A 21,998-nucleotide genomic window follows, 5' to 3' on the forward strand; every position below is an offset into this window, starting at 1 on the left:
TTTTCAGGGCAATGTTTTGGGCCTGGAAGTTCATGAAAACTAAAAATTTGGTCTGGTCTATGCAAATGATCATTAGCTTCCGTAACCTCAATCCATCCCATTTCATCCTCTGATTCACTAGAAGTGTTTATTTCTTCATTAGGGGGCATTTCTGACTCATTTAGGCCAATAGGATGAGCGGGTAGCCTAGGCCTAGATTGCATATGTTGCCTATTTCTAATTGGGACGTCATTGTCACTGCCATCAGAATCGGAATCAGAAATATACCGACTGAAATTATGGGTTAGCCCTAGTCCACGATTACCTGATGATGTTCCAGCTTCATTGGGGATCGAAATCGGGGTCTACATCCCGTATCATCAACATCAGAACTGCTGTCTGAAGAATGGCCGGAGGTTGGAAATGTCACTGACAAAACTGTCACTCAAATAGTCTTCTTCAATAATATTTCTGATAGTTTCCCTCACTTTACGGGAGATCGAGACCTCTTCATATTCAATATATTATCACATTACACTCGTAAACAACAAATAAACCACATTAATTACTCTGATTCAAATGTATACAAACACGATAACCAAAGCTCACTCGGTAACCATGCTGATGTTTGCACTCAGCGCTACTAGCGGCACAAATGCCAACTATACCAGCTGATGTAAATCATCTGTTAATAGAATATTACTTTACAACATGTGTTAACATATTCTGTGCTTCATTCTGAACACAGTAAACACAAATAAAAGACAATTATGTGAACTTCTATATTATTAATTAATTATTTTACGAACATCCGGAAAAAAGGACGCTGGCAGTTTAGGCGTAGATTACCGACGTCCGGTTTTAAGGTCGTTGGCAGTTTAGATATTAGTTTTACAACGTCCTTAAAACAGGACGTCTGGCAGTGAAAGGGTTAACCCGATAACAACTAATTAATTTGTAGGTTGAAATTAAGAAAAACATTGTTCATATTGGGTTTAAAATTCTACCTCATATCCAGTATTATTTTTCATTTACGTTTCCAAAGATGGCGCCGCATCCGATGATGTCTTCATGAGGTTGAATCACGGTCTCAGAAGGCCATGACACTTGACGCGGATGTTACAACATTGAAATATTGCTCCGCACATGAAACAGTTGTTCCATTTTTTTTATGTTCTACAACTTCGTTATTCTCATTTCCACTCCATCAAACCTTATATGGTTTTGTTCTGTAGGACGATTCCAATAAGTTAACCCTTTTACTGCCGACGCGCGCAATTGCGCACGTTGCGATTTTGTTCGAAAAACTGCCGACGTGCTTATTTGCGCACGCTGCCGTTTGTGCAAAAATGGCCGACGCGGCGCTATAAAAGCCGTCTCGTATTTGTTTTATACTGTGTTTTCAATGTTGTCCCAAATGCATCTAAATTCAGCTGTGTTATTCATTACTATATGGACAACATACAGAAAACAGGTTTTATAATCTATGGAAGCCATATTTGTTACTGAACGTCTTTGGTTATAACTCGAGTTTGGTTTGATGAGGTTATGGTTGATCTCGTTATTCGTGAGTTCCGCTTGTGTTGTTTTCGTGCTTTACACTTTATTTGACATTTATATTTGTAAATCTAGTGTTTGTAGTAAACAAAGTACAAGTACTGGAGGGGAAGAGGAAGAGAACCAGGACTGTCTGCAAAAACTGCAAAAAAGGTGTTCATACCTACATGTTTTGGGAACACAAGTGCTAATCAGCAGGCCTAATGAACCTAAAAATGTATATATATTTTTGTAAATATTGATCAAAGTGCCTTTTAACTTTTAATTTTTTCTATTATATATTATATTTTCATATCAATGGACAGTGATTTATGTATTATAAAGTGATTTATGTATTATAAAGTGATATAGTGTTATCAATAAGTGTTATCTTGAAATTCGAGGATATTGCACCAATTTCAAAAATTCATCACAGCTTCAGTATTTTTCAAGGTATGTTCCTAAAACTTTTTGGGAATGTTTTATATATAATTACTACACAATAAAAAATTAAAATTGTGGTGGTGGTTTAATATTTAAATATAGTTTGTTAAAGTGCAAACTCAAAAAATAATTTTTATTTATTTAAAATTTTTGTTTCATGACATAATATATATATTTTTTTAATGACAGAAAATGTTTAAATTATTTTTTGTAGCAAATTACAACTTATAAGGAAAAAAAAAAGATAAAGTTTATCAATTTACGATAAAAATAATGAATCCCATGATTTTTTTAACCCCCCCCCCCCCACCCCCCCCCCCCCCCACCCCCCCCCCCCCCCACCCCCCCCCCCCCCCACCCCCCCCCCCCCCCACCCCCCCCCCCCCCCACCCCCCAAATAAGCTCAAGAAAATAAGCAGCCCCGTGTGTGTGTGTGTGTGTGTGTATATATATATATATATATATATATTTCATTAAATTTGTATAAATGGCAATAGCCTAATTTAATTTCAATAAACATTTGAATCACAACAAGTACTTGCTCCGCCGGGACTCGAACCCGGATCTCTCACTTGCCGGGTGAATGTGCTACCATTATACCACAAAGCCCTCACTTTTTACGATTCAATTATTTTATTTATTATATAAATATTTCAAAAATAAGTAAATATTTACTTATTTATATATATATATATTATATATTTATATAATATATATATATATATATAAGTAGATATATACTACTATTAAAAAAAAGTTATTTTAGAAATTTGGGTCATGATCAGCAAAGATACATTTTTTTTTTCTAAAAATTCTGTCATAAGAGTAATAGCAAAATGTATACTTATATAGCATTAATTAGCTTAAATAGCATACATTTTTATTCAAGTACACCATTAAAATTTTATTTCTTATTTCAATGTAAAATTATTTAATCCATTTTAAATCTGACTACTTCCATTTTTTAGGTAGGTACTTCATAGAAATCCAAGGTTTTAAATAAAACATTAACTTCTATTAAATTTTAAAAGTGGCTTTTTTATCACTTAATTTGTGAAAAATTTTTTATTCAACAATGTTAACATTTATCTGGTTCTGTTTCAGAATAGTTTTACTGAAACTATGTATGGAATGAATAACTGCAAGGTGTGTCTAATTAGGCACAAAAGGGTAAATGCATGCGTTCTTATTTACTTTTATTGTTTAAAAAAGTAAATCTAACGAAAATATAAAACAAAGCAGTGTGTCTTAATGTGTGGCTATGTTTAGTATTCTTTTACGTACAACTATATACTTGTACCTGTAATTACTCTATTTTTTGAGTAATAAATTCACTGTTTTCGTCAAAAGAAGTAATCAGTTGCTAATCAGAAGCCCTGACATGTTTGGGGTGAATTTTCAAAATGTAAACAACTAGCTTTTACTCACAACTTTGCATTTCCTACAGTATACAGTATAGTGGGTGCCATAAATAACCCATTTGAATTACATCACAAGCATTTCAAAGAAAGTGATTACTATGGAAGATTTTACAATCTTCTTAACCGCACCAGCATGTGGTAGAGTGGTGGGTAAAATTTTTTTTAGTGGGCATCTATAAGTTAACATGAATTTGCAAAATTTTATGGTAATCCCCAAAATTTCAATAGTTGCTATTGGAACATTGTGGTAGAGCCCTAAATCCAGATACTATGTACCTACCTTATTGTAAATCTCTGAAGTAGTATGAATGCCTTTGTAAAATTTCAAAGAAGGCTTATTAAGTTTTTATGAGCTTTCAGTAGCTATGAACTTTAAACGGTGGAGGAGTGGGGTCCTAGGATCAAAGAACTGTTTTTTCTAGTGTTAACAAACAGTGACAGCAGCTGTGCCCAGGTAGTTTTACACTAACATACACACAGTCATATCTCATAACAAGAAAAAATTATACCAAACAACTACACTGAAAATGTTCCTAGCTTAGTCTTGTCTAAGATATCACTGAATAATCTCAGAAAATGACGGCTAGTGCTGGGCTGTCTCCAAACCTCCACTCTTGTGAGTATGGGGGTGCGTGCGTGAGAGGCGATTATCTCACCCTTTAGCCTCTATCCCTAATTGCTAATACTGTAAGTGGCTAAATATTAGGTATCACGGTTTTGTAGTTCCTGATGACTCAGTAACAGAAAAGACTTAACAAAACGAAGGCATTTTTTAATACATCGTTCATCCTACATGATATGTTACACTAAGAAAATTCAGTAGCAATAGTTTTCTTCAAAATAATGATAAAAGTATATGTATTACTCAGTATGCAACTGATTTTTAACAGTAGATGTAATAGCATAGAAAACATTATAATCACTGATTCTTTTATTGTCAATAATATTAGCTCTGCTCTGTTTAAAGGGCAATAAAATAAGGAACTCATTCTGACTCTTGTCTTTTGAATATTAAATTATTTATACACAAATTCTCTCAACCCTAGAACTGGCATTGGCTGTTCCTCAAATGTCACAGTATTTTAGACCAATGTGTAATGGTTTTTTTTTAAACAAGTAATTTTGACAAATAACCGACTCCAAATGTAACATATTATACATTACCTTCTTGAAGAAAAATTACAGAATATAGATATACCTAAAAAATTAGATAAGTTAAAAAAACAATACAATTTTTTTTACTTAAAAACATATTTTTTCAAAAATTGTTTTAATTAGATATTTTGTTGCCTATCAAAGTTTCTGTATATCAAGTTAAAAATCTGAGATATAGATTTTGCCAAATATTTTATGCTGATTTCAGAAATATAGTTTGTTGCACTTTTATTTACATAAAATTATACATAAAATAGTAGTATATAAAAATCCGTACCTGTATTTTTTCCTATTATTAGGGAGTACAAGCTAATAATTCTTAACACCTGCATGTAAGACTATAAAACTATACATCATGCATAACTCCATTCAGAATCCAACTAAACAACTACTAAATAATATAAAAGTTTTTTTTGGACTTGCAAGTATTTGCAATATATATCTATTGTAAATACTTGTATTTACTTATATTGTTCGAATTCAATTGAATAAAAAAGTTTTGGATAACACTTACATTATAGTACAAAACAAAACAAACATAACCAGTAAAAAGTATGCAGCAACAACTGATCGACAACAATGAAAACAAACGTTGTGTAACAAGCGCTACAGCTGTTGTTGCGGAATAGTGTTTTACAATGAATATAGAGAACACAACATAAAAGAAAAAAAAACCAACAAAACTGGTATCAATATGTAGATTGGTTTTTCTTTACAGTTGTATGAGATAAAGTGCGATTGGTGAATAATTACGCGTTCACGAGTCGTGAAAACAAAAAATTGCAAATGGATCGCATATGCGGCGATACCAATTCAGTAAGGCCAAATGAATCGCATATATGGCAATTGCCAGTTCTAGGATTAAAAGTAATGTAGATTCAATTTCTTAAGTAAAATTAAAAATACTATTGCAACTATTTTAAAAGTATTAAAATTTGCGTCACTCACTTTGGTAATTTGTTGATAAATTTAATATATTTAATCTGTAATTTAATTAATTAGTCTTAAAATAAAAGCCTGATTTAATGAATTTTTTATATTCAATACTTATATGGGGATATTTCTTAGGAAGACTTGTCCCATACCACTAGCATGGCCAAAAGTTTCTAGAGGGTATTTTACTGAGTCTTTTTACATATAAATATTGATAAAATCTTAACAAACCCCCATAATTATATTAGTAGAAATAGTTATTTACATTTAGTATTCATTAGGTGATTGGTAATTTTTACTGCTATTTCATGGATTATTTTTCCAATACCGTACTCTTTCTCTTAGATTACATTTTGGGACCACAGTAAAAAATGTCATGGGAGAGGTATTGAGGTTCCACACAATCGAGTTACCTGGACTTGATCGTTGACCACATCAGCATGTATAAGCCAGGATATAAAACTTTCCACAAGTTTATGCTATTTCGTGTTTATACCATTGTTTATACAGTGAAATTTATTGTTCTGTATAAATACAGATTCATCAAGGAGTAATATTATGAAACATTGTCTTTATGCTTTGGGTTTTTCTTCTGTTTAGGTCCTTAACAAAATGGTTTCTTTTGGGCTTCATTCTCCTTCTCTTGTGTTTCTTCCTCGGCTTCGTTTCTTCCCTGTCCGCACTGTCAAACGCTTTGAAACGCTCTCCCAAGCGAGCACTGTGTCTTTCCTCCATCTTGGAACTGTTTCAGATTTCCAAGAATCACCTACCACCACATTAGATATTATGTATAAGAGCCATGACACTCCTCATTTCATTACAAACAAATTTGAAATTGATGTAAAATATGTACTGAAGTGATATGAATTAATAATTAATAATAACTAATTATTAGTAATACACTTATACCTACTATGAGTTTTAGTGGACAAAACACATTGTCTATGACGATCTCATAGTATTTAATGTAAATAAGAAGGATATTGTTTAGCTTTTGTTGTATGATCTTCGTTGTCTTGTTCCTTAGTTCTTACATATGTTGTATAATTTGATGTTTGTCTTTGGTGTATAAACAAGAATGTTTATTTTTTCATTGTCAATAGTTACTGTTACATAGTGTAGCGTATGTTGTTTACAATTATATTAAACCTATTTGAAATTGTTAAAGATTATCAGTGTTATTTATTTTTATAAAATTACCCTTGTTTGCTTAGGGAGTTACTTTGGGACACAAACAAAAGAAGCTCATTTGTTACTTACACAAGTACAAAAATTATTGTTGAAAAGTTCCAAAAATCTTTGATATTTCAATAAAAATATTTGTTAATTATTAACAATGTTTTTCAAGGAATTTATAAGTTATTGTTTATTGCGCTACAAATTTGTTACAAGTCTAACAATATATTGTTTCACTTTTATCTCAAAAATATCAAAATACATGTGAAAAATTTTTATTTATATACATTCATTTGTGATTTAAAAATTGAAAGTACCAAATTCAAGATTGATATATTGAGAGTTAAATTATTTTGTAATTTCCACTTATTAGTTAGAAATCAATTTTTTGCAAATAAAAACAAGTGTAATATGTTGAATAACTAGTTACAAATTATATCTACACTTCATTAGTTAAAGGTTTGCATTTATCTAAAGCAATTCACACGTTTTATATTTTAGGTAGTATATTAATACATGAAAAATGTTTTAAATATTTATTGTATTATTACATTATAACCACCTCACAACATTATTATTCTTGGGTAATAATTAATTTATTTCTGATAATTTTTCATATAATTTAAAATTTTCAAGTTCAAAAACAATTTGAATACAATTATCATACATTTGATAATCACATGTTTAGGGAGCAACATTATTGGTAATGCTATTTCAGCTATTTCTAATGTTTTTAAAATTTGTACGTAACAGCAAAAGTTTTAACCATAACATTAGATAGCAGAGACGATCTTTTTTGTATCAAAATCGTTTTCAACTTTTGGAAAATAATTATTGTTTTTTTCTCTATCGTATTATTGAGTGTGAAAGGTTTATATATGCATTCCAAAATATAATAAAGAAGCAGAAGTTGATAACGATAAATAAAGATATTAGTAGTTGCTGTTGTGCAATATTTTGGATTAAAAATTTTAATGAATCTTTTTTCTCAAATTGTATTTAAATTAATTTCACAATGTATGGTACATAGGTGAAATGTAAATAATTTTGATTTATAATTTATTTGAATAATACATGGAATCTCCATAGATAATTTTACAATAACTTCTTATTTTAACAGATTTTAATTACAAGTAAACAAAACAATGAAAAGCAATTGCTAACCCATTTAATCAAAGCTTTTTTTATAAACTATGCAAAGATAAAAAAAGTTACAAGAAGTGAAAAAAAAAACTAAAGTCACGAGGATAATTTGTTCTTTAATTGGATTACACTTATTTGTCACAAAAACATTCTATATAAAAAAGACAATTACACAATATGCATATGCAGCAATGCCAGTAAAATAGCGTTTTGAATACTGCAGTTTGATATTCAGCGATTCCCAGTTCGAGGGTTAATCATCGTCAGTAAGACAGCTTTAAATTTGAAAATAAAAATATTTTATACTTAACCAGGACAGTTTTTTCATAGTAACTGTTTCAATAGCCAACCTAGAGAAACAAATATTGATATCTATGTAATAATTACCTGAACAGATTTAATGTAATAGCTCTCAGAGATGTATAACATAATCACTCATATCTAATGTTTAGCTAGTATTTGCAAATTATTTCCAGGACTGTTACAGTTATGGCTATTATCCTTGTTTCTAATTGTTGACATGTAAATTGATGACTTTACCAAACATAGACAAAATGAAAAAGTTTTGTAAATCTCGAGAAGTTCCAATAAACTATAGCACTGGATAGAATGTTGAGAGCTACCAATAAAACTTTGAAGGAAATTATTTAACTTTTTTAATCAGTAACACATTTATTCTCCTCATCATTTGTCCCAGTATCAATGACCTTGACACAGATTTTGGTAAAAATCAGATGTAAATTTGGTTTCAGCATGTAGATAATGTTTCTGAGATAAGTTTGTTATCTATTACTGACATTGTTCTTTGGTGAACCAAAAGAACAAATAACTACACAGGCCATCAATACAGGTTGAAGTTCACCTTGGAGTTTGTTCCTTGCAGTCTCCTTGGTAGTCACCAAAATCCATTTTCTTTATGGCAAGAAGCTGAGGAAACCTCCATTGCATTTTAACCTAAAAGGTCTTCTGTGCAACTTCTGAAGTGATGGATTATCCAGTATTGATGAGGGAAATTGGGACCAGTTCCTATTGAGATTTAATTTCACAGCCACCATTATAAGGCTACTGGGGCTCTTTTGGCAAACAAAAGGAGGGATAGTGTTCAAGCCTCCTCAGGTTTTGGCTTGGCACTGGGGAGCCTTACCCACTCCTGAAGTCATTCTCCATAATAAACTACACCTAACTAATGAGTTTTCTTCCTTCCTCAATAATCTCAACACTTGTGGTTTATAATACTCCTGAAAATCCATTGGGTTGTCCTGGTGTAACTGACAGTGGTTTTCATGTAGGCCTACCCCTCCAGTAAAACATAAACATGGTAACTAGCCTGAAGTAAAATCTTATGAGTAAACTAATATGCCTAATCCGCATGAAAATAAGTGTTATCTTTAGCGTAATATTGTTGAAAACTTAAAGTTTTGGTTATTTCTTAAAAACTTTTTCCAAGTTTCAAATAATCCTGTTATATCTTTGATCCTCAAGTCCTTTTTACTTTCCATGCTAATGACTAGAAAATAGCACAAACCTTCTCATAATACTCACCGTAATGAATTTCATTGTGTATTTCATAGACAAACTTTGTATCACAAATTGTCTATAGAATATGTTCACGAGTCCACTTTAATAAGCAGTACAATAATCGTGAGTGCTTACACACAAATTGATTACATACTGATGGATTTAAAATAAGTTATTTTAAATAAATAAATAAACAAATAAAAGATAGCATTTGTTTATTATCACTTGTTCTATGTGAAACAATTTCATGTGAATATGACTGGGACATTGTGTTGAGAACAAATTTTTACAATATTAGTTACCTACATTATTAGTTTGTCTCCAGTGTCTCAAGAGTGTTGGATATTCATTTATGACTAAATATGATGTTACACTGAATGCTCGTAAAGAAGTAGTATAACTTATAGATGTGATTTTACTTAAGATAATACACCATTCTAAGAGTGTACACAGATATTCATTTGGGGGGAGGGGGTCTATTGTTGTAGCTCTGTATGATAATTATTTTATTTATTATATAAAACATTGTTCGTTTTTTTTTATTATTAGAAAGATAAATTATAAGTGCTCTTTAAAAATAAAATTTACATCAATCCTGTGATTTTAACTTCTCTTCTTCCAGGTACAAACTCCCCCTCTCTAATTCCTCCCCCCCCCCATATTATTAGCAAACCCCACAGTATTCAATGTTATCTTTACTGTAGTTTGCAGGATATCACCATTATTGTGTTAATAGTTTTTTATTATTAATATCAGATAGAATAGAACTTATTGTGGATTTATTTACATACCTGGACAAGTATTACAGGCCTAATGGAGATATTTTGAAATTGTATTTCAAAAAATATAGAATCATCTCCATGATGATAGAGTGTTTCTCCTCAATTCTCCATGTTCAAAGATTTTCTCAGGACTTGAAAAACCTAAATCAACCTGCAATGGAACAGTAATTATTTAAAATTATTTGTTTTCAAAGTGCAGTGTTAATAATGTTAATAATAATTTATATGTTTTATCAGTGCTATTCAAATGTGTTACTAGAAGTTATCTATTCTTTCCCTTTGTTGACTTCTAATTGACACTTGGTTGGCCTGAAAACCCTGATACTTGATTTTAACAAGGTCATAGAAAGTAGGTTGCTGAATTCATAATGTCAAGCAAAACAAAGTTTATGTCTAATGATTTTAAAATTTAAATCAATCACTCTTAAATTAAACTTTTACAAGTGTTGCACTATTGCATGTTTGCCATATTTCTTCCACCACGAATTTTTCAATCTTTTAAGTATCTACTAATGGATAACTTGGCTTGATTTTCTTCTAATTTTTTCTCTCACATTGAATTGTTTTATTGCACGATTGTAAACAATCTTAAATACCTTTTTCTGTTGATTTGTAACTCCGTTAAGTATTCTCATGAATGTGTTTTATACTTATATCTGTATACTATCACAGAACAATGTCATTTTTGTAACCATAGATTTGTTTGTGAAGTGTGCTGACTTGCATGAGAAAGACAGTTATCTTTAAATTCTGTATTTTGCTCACAATAGAAGTGAAAAATACGTAGCAAAATGATTAATCAGATTTTCTTATAGTTTGAATGTAAAGATAAAAAGTTTAATAAACGGTACCAAATTAAACTCTATGACTTTTCCAACCATGTGTTTCCAAAAACAACAAATTTATTGTTATTTTTTATTGTATTCTACATTTGAAATATTATTGATCAGAGCATCTATATGCTGTACTATTTAATAGTAAACAAGAGTTATTTTTTATATTTTGTCATGAAAATTTTTGTTGTCAACAATTATATCATACAAAAATATTAAATTATTTTGTAATATGACTTTTTATAGGAGAGGATAGTTTATGCTATTGCTGACACACAAGTGATAGGTGAATGTTTTAGCTAGAACTGCCGTTCCACAATGGCAAAGTGTTGCGCTATGCTGAATTTAATAAAATGGAACTATATTGTTTAAAACTTTCAAATTCAAAATTATATAGTATGAGATTAAAGACAAGAAAACATGCAAGCACAGAGATGTAGCATTGGCAAACGTATCTTTTCTCTAGTAAATCCTCTAATTTACCTATATATTTCAAGTACGTTTTGTATTATTATTTATTTATTTACTAAGTGTTATTTAAATTCATGTCCAGGTAATTTTGTATTGATATCTCTACCAAATTTATTTAGAACCTTGTGTTTTTATTCATATTTTCCCTTATGAGTTCTAAAAAATTCATATATTAAAGTATAATTGAACAAAGTTGTATCACTCACCTTTTTCTTTCAAATCTCTTAATTCACTATTTTCCTGAAGCAACCATTTACCTTCCAAAATTCCATTCCAATGAATTGTACTATCGCTGAAAAATAATAACAATATTGCATAGTAAATGTATTGCAGACAGACTATTCTTCACAAGGTTGGTTACTCTGGGCACCTTAATAACAGTGGAGTATTAAAACATATTGTTGTCTTTTCTTATTTTGGGAAACCATTTTGGGAATACTGGCAATTAATTTCCATTGTTCAATTATTGTTGTTACATGGAATTTTTACAATACCCCAATTTGAGAAATAAATTTAGAATCTTTTTAAATTTTACCCAACTTTAATGATTTGTTTTTGATTGACACAATGAAGTTTTATAAGATGTGTACAGAATTTACATTAACTAATAAGCCATAAGCTTAATTTAATTTAAATAACATAGTGATTCTACATTTAAGATGTAATATGGCAGTATATCACCTCTATCAGAAAAAGATAGTTACACTGGTTCTGTTGCTATTTTTCAAGTAGCAAATAAAAAAAAGGAATAAAGGTGTAAAAATTAATGTTAAATTTGATGAGTTTTGGTCATAATCTTCCAACGCTGCTCCTTATTAACACCCACATTGCTAAAACATGCTGGTGTGTAGGCTACTAGGGTTCCAGGTCCAATAATATTAATTTCTGGAGATTATCGGATCTTAGTTTGCAACAATATTATTGCATTACATTTTATCTAAAGTTTATTTCAACTATTGGATAAAAGATTTTTTTAATGTAGAATTGGCTCTGAAAACAAAACAAAATTATAGTAAACCAGTACAGTATTTCAAACTTCATAAATTATTGAATAGAGGGATTGATTACAGAGGGATAGTTCAAAATCAAATTATTTTGATCCAGATACTTGGTAGAAATTCTTCTTCTGGAACTAAAAAAAGAAATCCAAACAGTGATACAGGTGAAGAAATCAGAAAGGTGTGATTAATTTTATCACATTTATTGACATATAGATGGAATCAATTGAAACATAGGCTAATCTTATTTACAGAGAATTACAGGGCCGTACAGGCCCTCCTTAGATTCTTATCTTATTTGATATCTATAGCCTACTTGAGAGTATTACATACAGGTAATGGTAAGGGCCGTTAAAGCCCTACTTTAAACCTTACACAATGTAATGAAAAGTATATATATACAGAGCTCTGACCCTAAGGGTCCACTTACATTATCTTTATATCTAAATATGTATTTATAACCTTAGCAGTTACATGAAACAAAAGAATTATTGTATATATATATCTGACAATGTACAGCCATTACTGGCCATTTGCTTTGTATAATTTAAATTAGCATACTGCTAAACATATTTTAGGAAAGATAACATTTTTTCTGTAGGTTTATTATGAGCTTAGTATTACAATTTTTATCTTATCCATGACATTTTTGGACCATTATGGTCCATTGGGCTTTGAATAATAATTATAATCACAGTAGTCCAATGATTAATTCAGTTTTGAACACTATGCTTTGGACCATAATGGTCCAGTTTTGCACAACTTTCAAAACAAAACCACATTAAAATTTACAGTATTGTGGGATTGTTCAAATTTGACTCTGAGTTGTATTTTATTTCAAACAAGCGTGGATTATGGTAATTAAATATACATGAAGATTATTTGGACTTATAACATTGTAAATTATTCATATATGAAATTTGCAATAGGTCAGGAATACTACGATAATGTAAATTTGTGTACACTGCAATATTTTTCTGTATATTGTTCATTATGTTTAGATTTAGTTTCATTACACATCTGCTTTGGATTCGGTTTAATTTCAAACTAAATATGACATGATATTAAATATTGTAAACTATCTCTCCATGTACCCAATGAAGATTATTTTACAAATTAATAGAGCTAAATATCACTGTTCGACTTTCAGAAAATATATTTGAAAATGTTCTGTACGAGAGCCAAGAATTCCCAAAACGGGAAGGAGTATCCACTTTTTTTGTCCAGTAATTTGCACCAAGCTACAGTATTTGAAATTCCAGACGTTCTGCCCCTAAAATAAGGGATTTACATCTTATATTGAAATTTTCAAATGAGTATAATCTGTTTTGAAAAACGTCCACAGACACCCTCTAAATTGTTTTGAAGTAATTTGTCTAAGTTGAAATTTCAAACTGGTAATGGAATCAATGTTGACTAGCTCAACCTTCTATGATCTTCTAGAAAATCATAATCTGCCCCTGAGGCCAGTTTGATTCCACACAATTGCTCTTCAAAATTGAAGGTACCTAGTGAATTGTCATAATTAACGTATTCAAGCCATAGAGGTAGCTTTACCTCTGTGGAGTTCATTAGCTGGCATAGAGTAACAAAATGCTGCTAACCTCATTCAACATTCTATGAATTTCATAGAAAATTATAATCTGCCCCTGAGGTCAGTTTGAGTGCAACCAAATACTCCTCAAAATTGAAGGATGGGTGTGTTTTAGTGCATCAACACAATACAGTGCATACTGAATTGTCATAATTAAGGTATCAAGCCATAGAGGTAGCATCACCTCTGTGGAGTTCATTAGTTGGCATAGAGTAACAAAATTCTACTAACTCCATTCAACATCCTATGAATTTCATAAAAATTATAATCTGCTCCTGAGGCCAGTTTGAGTGCAACCAAATACTCTTCAAAATTGAAGGATTTGTTTTAGTGCATCAACACAATACAGTGCATACTGAATTGTCATAATTAAGGTATCAAGCCATAGAGGTAGCATCACCTCTGTGGAGTTCATTAGTTGGCATAGAGTAACAAAATTCTACTAACTCCATTCAACATCCTATGAATTTCATAAAATTATAATCTGCTCCTGAGGCCAGTTTGAGTGCAACCAAATATCAAAATTGATAGTGCATCAACACAATACAGTGTATACTGAATTGTCATAATATAATTTTTTAATCCATAGAGATGGACTTCACCTCTATGGAGTTCATAAGTTATAATAGAGTAACACAATATTCTACTCACCTCACACACTTCTGGAAAAAAGAACAAACAATTATAAGTATGATTATTAATTGCATTTTAATTGCATTTTAGCTGAAAATTATGAAATCATTTTAATGCTAAAGTGTTTAGCATTAACAACACATTATAAAACATTTCTCATGTTTTACAAGATGGTAATTGGTTTTATAAGCAGGGCAAGTATATAATGATTTGGATAAAGATTAAACCAGAACTCAAATTTAAGGTGGTCTTGTTTGATATTGGCAGGTTTATGTTAGTTTGCATGGAGCCAATAAGTACAGTAAAATCATAAATTCGCTAAAAATGCTAGCAAATACAAAATATATTGTGCATTTCAATTTCTTTGAATATTTGCCGTAATAACACTCAAATGATTACAGCTTCAAGAAATAAAATCCAAAGGAAAACTTATAGTATATAAAAAAATATTTTAGATAACATACTTTCATAAAAACCAAATGAATTAGATCTGACTCTATTAGTCATATTCTATAATTAATTACAAACTAGACCATTGTGGTCTTTAATTTATTCCTTACCAACTAAAAATGCTTAAGACTATTGTAGTCTAAAATAAAAATGCATATTACAGTAAATGTACAGCTAAGAGTAATTTTACATTTCAAATGAGAGTAAAATAAATAGATCCTGAAGATCACTCATATTAGAGTAAATATAATGCTAAGAGAGTAATTTTACATTTCAAATGAGATTAAAATAGATCCTGAAGATCACTCATATTAGATGAAATATAATGCTAAGAGTACTTTTACATTTCAAATGAGATTAAAATAAATAGATCCTTAAGATCACTCATATTACAGTATACCGTATTTATAATCCCACACATTTATACTTGTATACATTCGTTTTTTTGGACCGTAAAGGCCCGTTTACAACATTTTAGTGCTACAAATTATACAACTGAATCAACAAACTCTTAAGAAATATTTTATTACCTCATTAATTTATATTGCTGCCACCTTTTTCACCTATCTTATTAAGAAATTTGAAACACTCCATCTAAATATTCAAAACATGATACTACTGAGTTCTGTAGTAATTTTATATAATGAATTCAATATAAAAAAAAATAAAAGTCATAAATAAATAAATAATTATCTTAATAATGTGTATGAAATTCAAAGTGGAAAATCTTTATAAAATAATAGATGATTAATGGGTGATTATGATTAGTTTGGAAATGTTATAATATACAGTGAACACCTTAAAAGTAATGACTAGAATCGTTAAGTTATCGATTATATAAATAAATGACAAAAATCAACAATGATCATTAATTGACTAGACATTAGCAGTCCAAGTGACTAGAGATAACAGTTGACCGGGGTCAAAAGTTGGGATAAAAATAACATGATCATCATTCCGAAATATTGGCAATGCCAGTGAGTTTCAAGATGATGAGGAAGAATCAGATGAAGAGAAATCATGAACTGTAATGTACTGGATGGAGGAGACATGTTGATAACCTCCGGAACGGAACAAAGAGAGTGATTTTAGGTTAGCATCCATAACACATACGTGAGGAGATATACCCTGCTTGCCAAGCTGCTGTGAGATGCAGTTGACGACAAGACGAGCATAGCCCTTGCCTCCACAGCCAGTGCGAGTCTGCAGCACGCCGACGCCCCCGTAGTGAGTGTGCATGGCCCAGCAGAGTAGCTGGTGATCTGAGGCTCTGAACACTCCAAAGCCTCCGTTCAGTCTGAGTGTGGTCTCTAGCTCTCGCAATGTGTAAATGTCGTTGTGAGCCCAAACAGAGTGGATGTATGGGAGATGGCTTTGTTTCAGTGGAGCCATGAAGACGTCAGCAGGGCATCTGTAACATCATCTATTGTAGTCACATAATTTACGTAACTCGTATGTAGGTACCAAACTATGTATGATGCTAACTATGGATCTACCCCATTTAAAACAGTTACTTCAGAAAATCCATTTTTTCTGTTCACCACACTCAATAAAATTTGTGTTTAGATTTCGTTTTTGATTTTTTTTTAGGATCCAAGATTGAGTACTTGTAGTTTTTTATCAAATTTTATGATTAGAGAAATCTCATTTTCATTTAATGTTGTAATATGTCTTTTTAGCACACCCAATTTTAAGCTGTCCAATGGAAATAATTCTATTTATAGTCTTCATTTAACTATGGAGAAATTTTAAGATATACAATTTAGAGTTCAAGTGCCCAGAGAAAAGTACAGAAAATACAAAATTCATTCAACTCACTTCAAGCCGATGTTCATGGCATCATTGCTAGGCATATAGAGAATGTTACTTTGAGCGTAAACACTGGTCTCAAGTCCCTTGAGTCGTGCAACGGTGTGTACAGCCGGTGTATGCTTCTGCAATACTGCCTCGAACATGAGAGGATCAGACCACTTGATCCTGCGAGTCTCCCTCAGCGCTCGTGTCAGTCGCTCGCAACTGCCTCCTGTGTGTATGCCAGAACTGTACAGCTTCCCAGCTCCTACACCAACATCATACATACTTTCAGTATTTGTTATAGATTGAGGTGGTCATTTTAAATTATATTTTACTAAAAAACATGTAATTTTTGAAGTGAAAACTTCTTTAGGCGCGTTGAGCGTTTTGGTAGAGGGTAAAATCCTCGGTTCGCGTCACCGACATGCTAATGATACTAACCTGCATGAAAAAGTCAGTCTCGCTGTGTTTTTTAACCGTAGACTTGGCCGCGGACTACTAACCTGCATGAAAAAGTCAGTCTCGCTGTGTTAAAACTGTCCCGGCGGAGTATGAAAACAGACTGCGAAAATCAGTGACCTTTACGGCTTCTCTCGCGATTTAAAAGTGAAGCCAATGTCGTACAATTCTGTAAGATGCGTCAAATTAAAGCTCTTAATATTGGCAATCTATTGGTTACATTTTTAATATTAAAAAAATTTCGAAATAATTTTGATTATTGTTTACATTTTACATAGCGTTTACAATGACAAGAAAAAAGTAGTAAGCGAGGATTTTTTTTTATTTTTTGGTCAGACAAAAATTGTCAGCGAGAAAGTTGTGTGAAAATAGATGAATATATTTTTTTTGTAATTTATCATTTTTTTATTGGAAGTTTAGTTTAGCCTGTAGTAGCGTATGAAGTGATGAGTGACGTTTCTGCCGGAACTGTAGTTGGCGCATTGGCTCACTGATACCGTATTAACTCAATAAATTAGTTTATTGTGCAATAAAATACCTTTACGAAAGAACCAAGTTAATTTAACTAATTTATTAGTTTTTAAAAATTGTGGGTTTAATTGTTATTGCAATTATATACTTTATCCGTAGCAATAACTGTATTATTTACAACGGTGTTCAACTCACTGTTGTTCACTCGGTGTTTACTCACTTGTATTCTATGTTTAACTAACTATTAATATTGAGCAATTACAACATATTTTTATACAGATAAATGAATAATGAAAACAACGAATATATTTTTTAACATTTTTAATATTTGTACGAATATTTGTATTTAAAATTTAGCATTATTCATTTTAATTATGTTTTTAATATTTAACCTCTTCATCATGAAATGAGTATTATTACGGTACCTATAAGATTTATCTTACTAGCGTGGTAAAATAGATTTCTAGTTATTTGATAATATTTTTTCGTGGATTTTAAAATTGGAAAATTAAAAACGCGTCACATTTACAATTACAGATGTACTGCTACTATAACGTATTGTTAATTACTCTCAACTTAATAGTTCCGTTTTCACTTCTATCGGCAGTCCCACGACTGCTACTGTTTTTTTTAGCAATAAATTACTGTATGTAAAAACATGATAATTCACTTAATATATTTGTTCACTCTGCTTTTAACATAATCTATTGAAAACAATCCAGTAAAAATTCAATAATATACTAATGGGACATTAGATACTTATAAACTTATGTAGGCTATCTTAGAAATATTCTGAAATTCTGAATCACTCCAATTTAACATGATGAAAATTATATAAAAACAATTGTTTATAGTACTGCTTTATTTTTTAAGTTTTTATTTTCTTTAGCCTTCTTCTGCTTGTACATATGGATCTACGGGCTTTCATGAAGATCTTGTAAAATAAAGTAAATTGAAGAGGTTTAGGTTACAATACAGCATGAAAAGGTATAAAAAATCACAGACAGGATTTGAACGGGTTTTGAGACTCAATTAATATGATACCTTACACTAAGCAACCAATGTCTCTCAGAAAAAATAGTTATTTTTCTTTCATTAACTGCAACATATTAAAGATAGCACTAAAGATTAAAATTTACTTACAGAGTAAAGTATCCCAATAAAGGTACCATCTTCAATATTGTTCTCCATGCAGAGCAAAGACACACGGACCCCAGCACGTTTTTCCTTCCATTCGCTCATTGTCTTGATGAAGTAGTAGACCTGAATATTCAAAGTTATCATAAATATTGAATTTATTTTATGCAAAATAAAACTGTTGTCACATTTGAAAATTTGCACATTGTTTACTGATAGGCACATGTTTCATTTTTACATTCCAAATTTATTTTATAATAAGGAACATGAATTATTGCTTTCAAATATTGAAAAGTAATATATTTTATAATTTTTCAATAATCATAACTTATTAGTGAAACATGCCTTTCTTAAATGTTAGTATAGTTATTTTTCTCAAACTAGAAAATTACACTGAAATATTATAATTAAAATAATGAATATAATCAGTCAAAGATTCATGAATGAAAACAGCAATTTTCTTCTTTAAAGTGTTAAATTTGTATTTTGTATGACAATTGAGCCAAAAGCAGTATCTTACATGAATCGAGTTGGGCCAATCCCTTTTGAGAACATTGTTGCAGAAGTAGCCAATTGTGTCGGCAGGTATCTCTTGCAGCACGTCGACCACCATGACTGATTGTAGAACGTACTCGCTAGAAAGAGTGGCTAGCAGCTGGCAGGTTGGGCTTATATAGCCTGCCTGTTATCACCAGCCAAGACCCCTGCTGACGTAACATCAGAGGTGGGTTGCTGCCTGTTGTGCCAGGGTCCTGATAACCTGCCAGTCTGGGAGGTACCCCTGACCTTACTATCATAACAACTACGGGTGGACTTATCATCGTTGCTGCTCTATTACAAGAATATATTATTTTTATAACTGTGGTGATTAATTATTGCAGCTTATAACCTATAGGAATTGTACCAAATGTGTAACTAAACCCAAAAAATAAAAATTTCCATTATTAGGACTTCAGTTTTTTCTCCCTACCTCCCTGAATGGGTTCACTTAAAAGTGACAAAACGCTAAACAATTGCTAAAAACATTTATTTTTAATCTAATTTTAATGTTTGACATACATTATGTGGTCACCAAAGGTTCATGATATGGATGTAGGTCAGTCTTAGCTAAGTGCATATCTGCACCTCATAGTTAGTCAAGGTCAAAGACAGCCAGCGTAGGTTGAAATGGAAAGATGAGAGTAGGTTGTTTGTCAGACCATCCCCAACGACTCCTATTGTAGATGAGATAAATAACCATTTTTAGATGCTCTTACTGGTAATTCAGATCCATCCAGAGACTGCTTCTCCCACAAATTCAGTCACCACAGGTCATTACGCATTTGAATGTATGAACTTGCTATGTTTGAGTTATTCAACTAAGATCGGTCTGGATGTCCATCATTGAAGAGTGTGATCTGGATTAAATTAATTAAGTACTTGGGCCCAAAGCAAAAAAATATAGATTTTGGAAAAGTTACAAAATTGGTGATGAAGGAAAAGGTGATTGCTGCATAGAAAGATGTTTAGTTTCTAAATCAGTATCTTATGTTATTGAGATAGTTCCTGGTTGTTTTCTTGGTGTAATTAGGAATGTCCAACATACAGCTTGATCTAGAGTTATCCATTCTTGAAGAAGCACTTCAGATCGTAGAGGTTGCTGGAGATATAACCTCTCCTTCATCATAAGATTACATTCAGAGTCCTTCCTTGGCACACGTACGTCTCCCAGATGTACTGTACCTGTTTCATTTTCACCGATCTCATCTGAATAGAAAGTCATACACAGTGACCATCTTTCTACTATCAGTTATTCAGTGTGTGCTATTTGTGGTTATCACATTTCGTGTGTCACATAGAATAACTTCTTGAATAATTGTTTCACAGAGAATGATGTGTCATAGTTGATTTAGTGAGATTTTCTAACTAGTAATACTACTACGTCGGTAATGGGCTTATTAATTTCTTGCTCTTGTCTCAGATAAGATATTGAGGCAGTGGGAGTCTACAAAATTAAGTCCAAAGTTTATACATATATATATATACAGGGTGAGTTTTAAGTCCCTTCCCCCCCTATTTTTTTTTTAACCGTATAAGTTAGGAGGTTTAAACTCCGTACATATTCGTTAGACCTAAATATCTTGTTTTTCATGGGTTCATTGACTCTCCACCTCCAATGGGGGACGGTCCACGAGGAGTAAGCCGAGATTCTTAAATGTAAGCATAGGTTGATATGCACATCAAATTAAAGGTCTCTGTAAGTAGAATACAATGCCGCAAACCGGACCTCAAAAGGTTCATCCTAATGAAAATTACAGGGTGTTAAAATGTACAAAATATTAATGTGCTATTATCTGCGTTTTATCGCGCAACTTTTTAAAAGTTCATTTCAAAACAATTTTTCTATTGCTGTTTATTCTTCAAAAGAAACTTTATTTTGTTGTGTTTAATGATTTTAAGGGATCACTAGAAGTCCGAGATCTAGGAGTTAACTAAAGGATTTAATAAGAAGTCGATCATGTGTTGTGTCGCCTTGTAAGTATTTTATTTAAAGAATTGTTGTCTTACAAAGGTTTTAGACCCATTTATTTTTATTTCAACAGCGATTCCGGTTCTAATATTTGTACGATTCCGATACTAGTAGGTTGTTACTTACCCTTTTATTGTAGTAGATGCTCAAACTGATTGCCTGTTACTTCCTGACAGTAGTATAGTCTGTTAACAAATTCACTCCTTACACGGGTTAGGATTACCTTCCTGCAGGCCTCAGTAATTCTGTTCCGAAGATCTTCCACACATGCGACTGGTGTACAATAAATCACAGACTTCAAGTGTCCCCACAAAAAAATCCAGTGTGTTCAATTCAGGGGACCGTGCCGGCCATTCTATTGCCCCGCGTCGTCCTATCCACTTCTCACGAAAATGTACATTAAGGTAACCACGAACATTAACATCGTAGTGTGGAGGAGCACCGTCCTGCTGGAACCTTACTTCTTCTCGATTAAACTCCCCACCATTAGTGCGAATTGTATTTTCTATTAATGGATGAATATTATTTTGGAGCATATGTAAATAACTTTCTCCATTTAAAT

At 31.5% G+C, this 21,998-nt stretch overlaps 1 protein-coding gene across 1 annotated transcript; it reads right to left on the minus strand.

Annotated features, from left to right (window-relative positions):
- Positions 1–14,926: 14,926 nt before the first annotated feature.
- Positions 14,927–19,592, minus strand: LOC124354218. The gene is made up of 5 exons (XM_046804511.1): positions 19,448–19,592; positions 18,934–19,053; positions 17,102–17,125; positions 16,885–17,060; positions 14,927–16,477 (listed from the first exon to the last, which is right to left on the minus strand). Exons 1-5 carry the CDS (start codon positions 19,538–19,540, stop codon positions 16,051–16,053), a joined length of 840 nt encoding a protein of 279 aa, XP_046660467.1. The 5' UTR covers positions 19,541–19,592; the 3' UTR covers positions 14,927–16,050.
- Positions 19,593–21,998: the final 2,406 nt, after the last annotated feature.

Source organism: Homalodisca vitripennis, chromosome 1 (assembly GCF_021130785.1).
Source record: "Homalodisca vitripennis isolate AUS2020 chromosome 1, UT_GWSS_2.1, whole genome shotgun sequence".
Taxonomy (NCBI): domain Eukaryota; kingdom Metazoa; phylum Arthropoda; class Insecta; order Hemiptera; family Cicadellidae; genus Homalodisca; species Homalodisca vitripennis.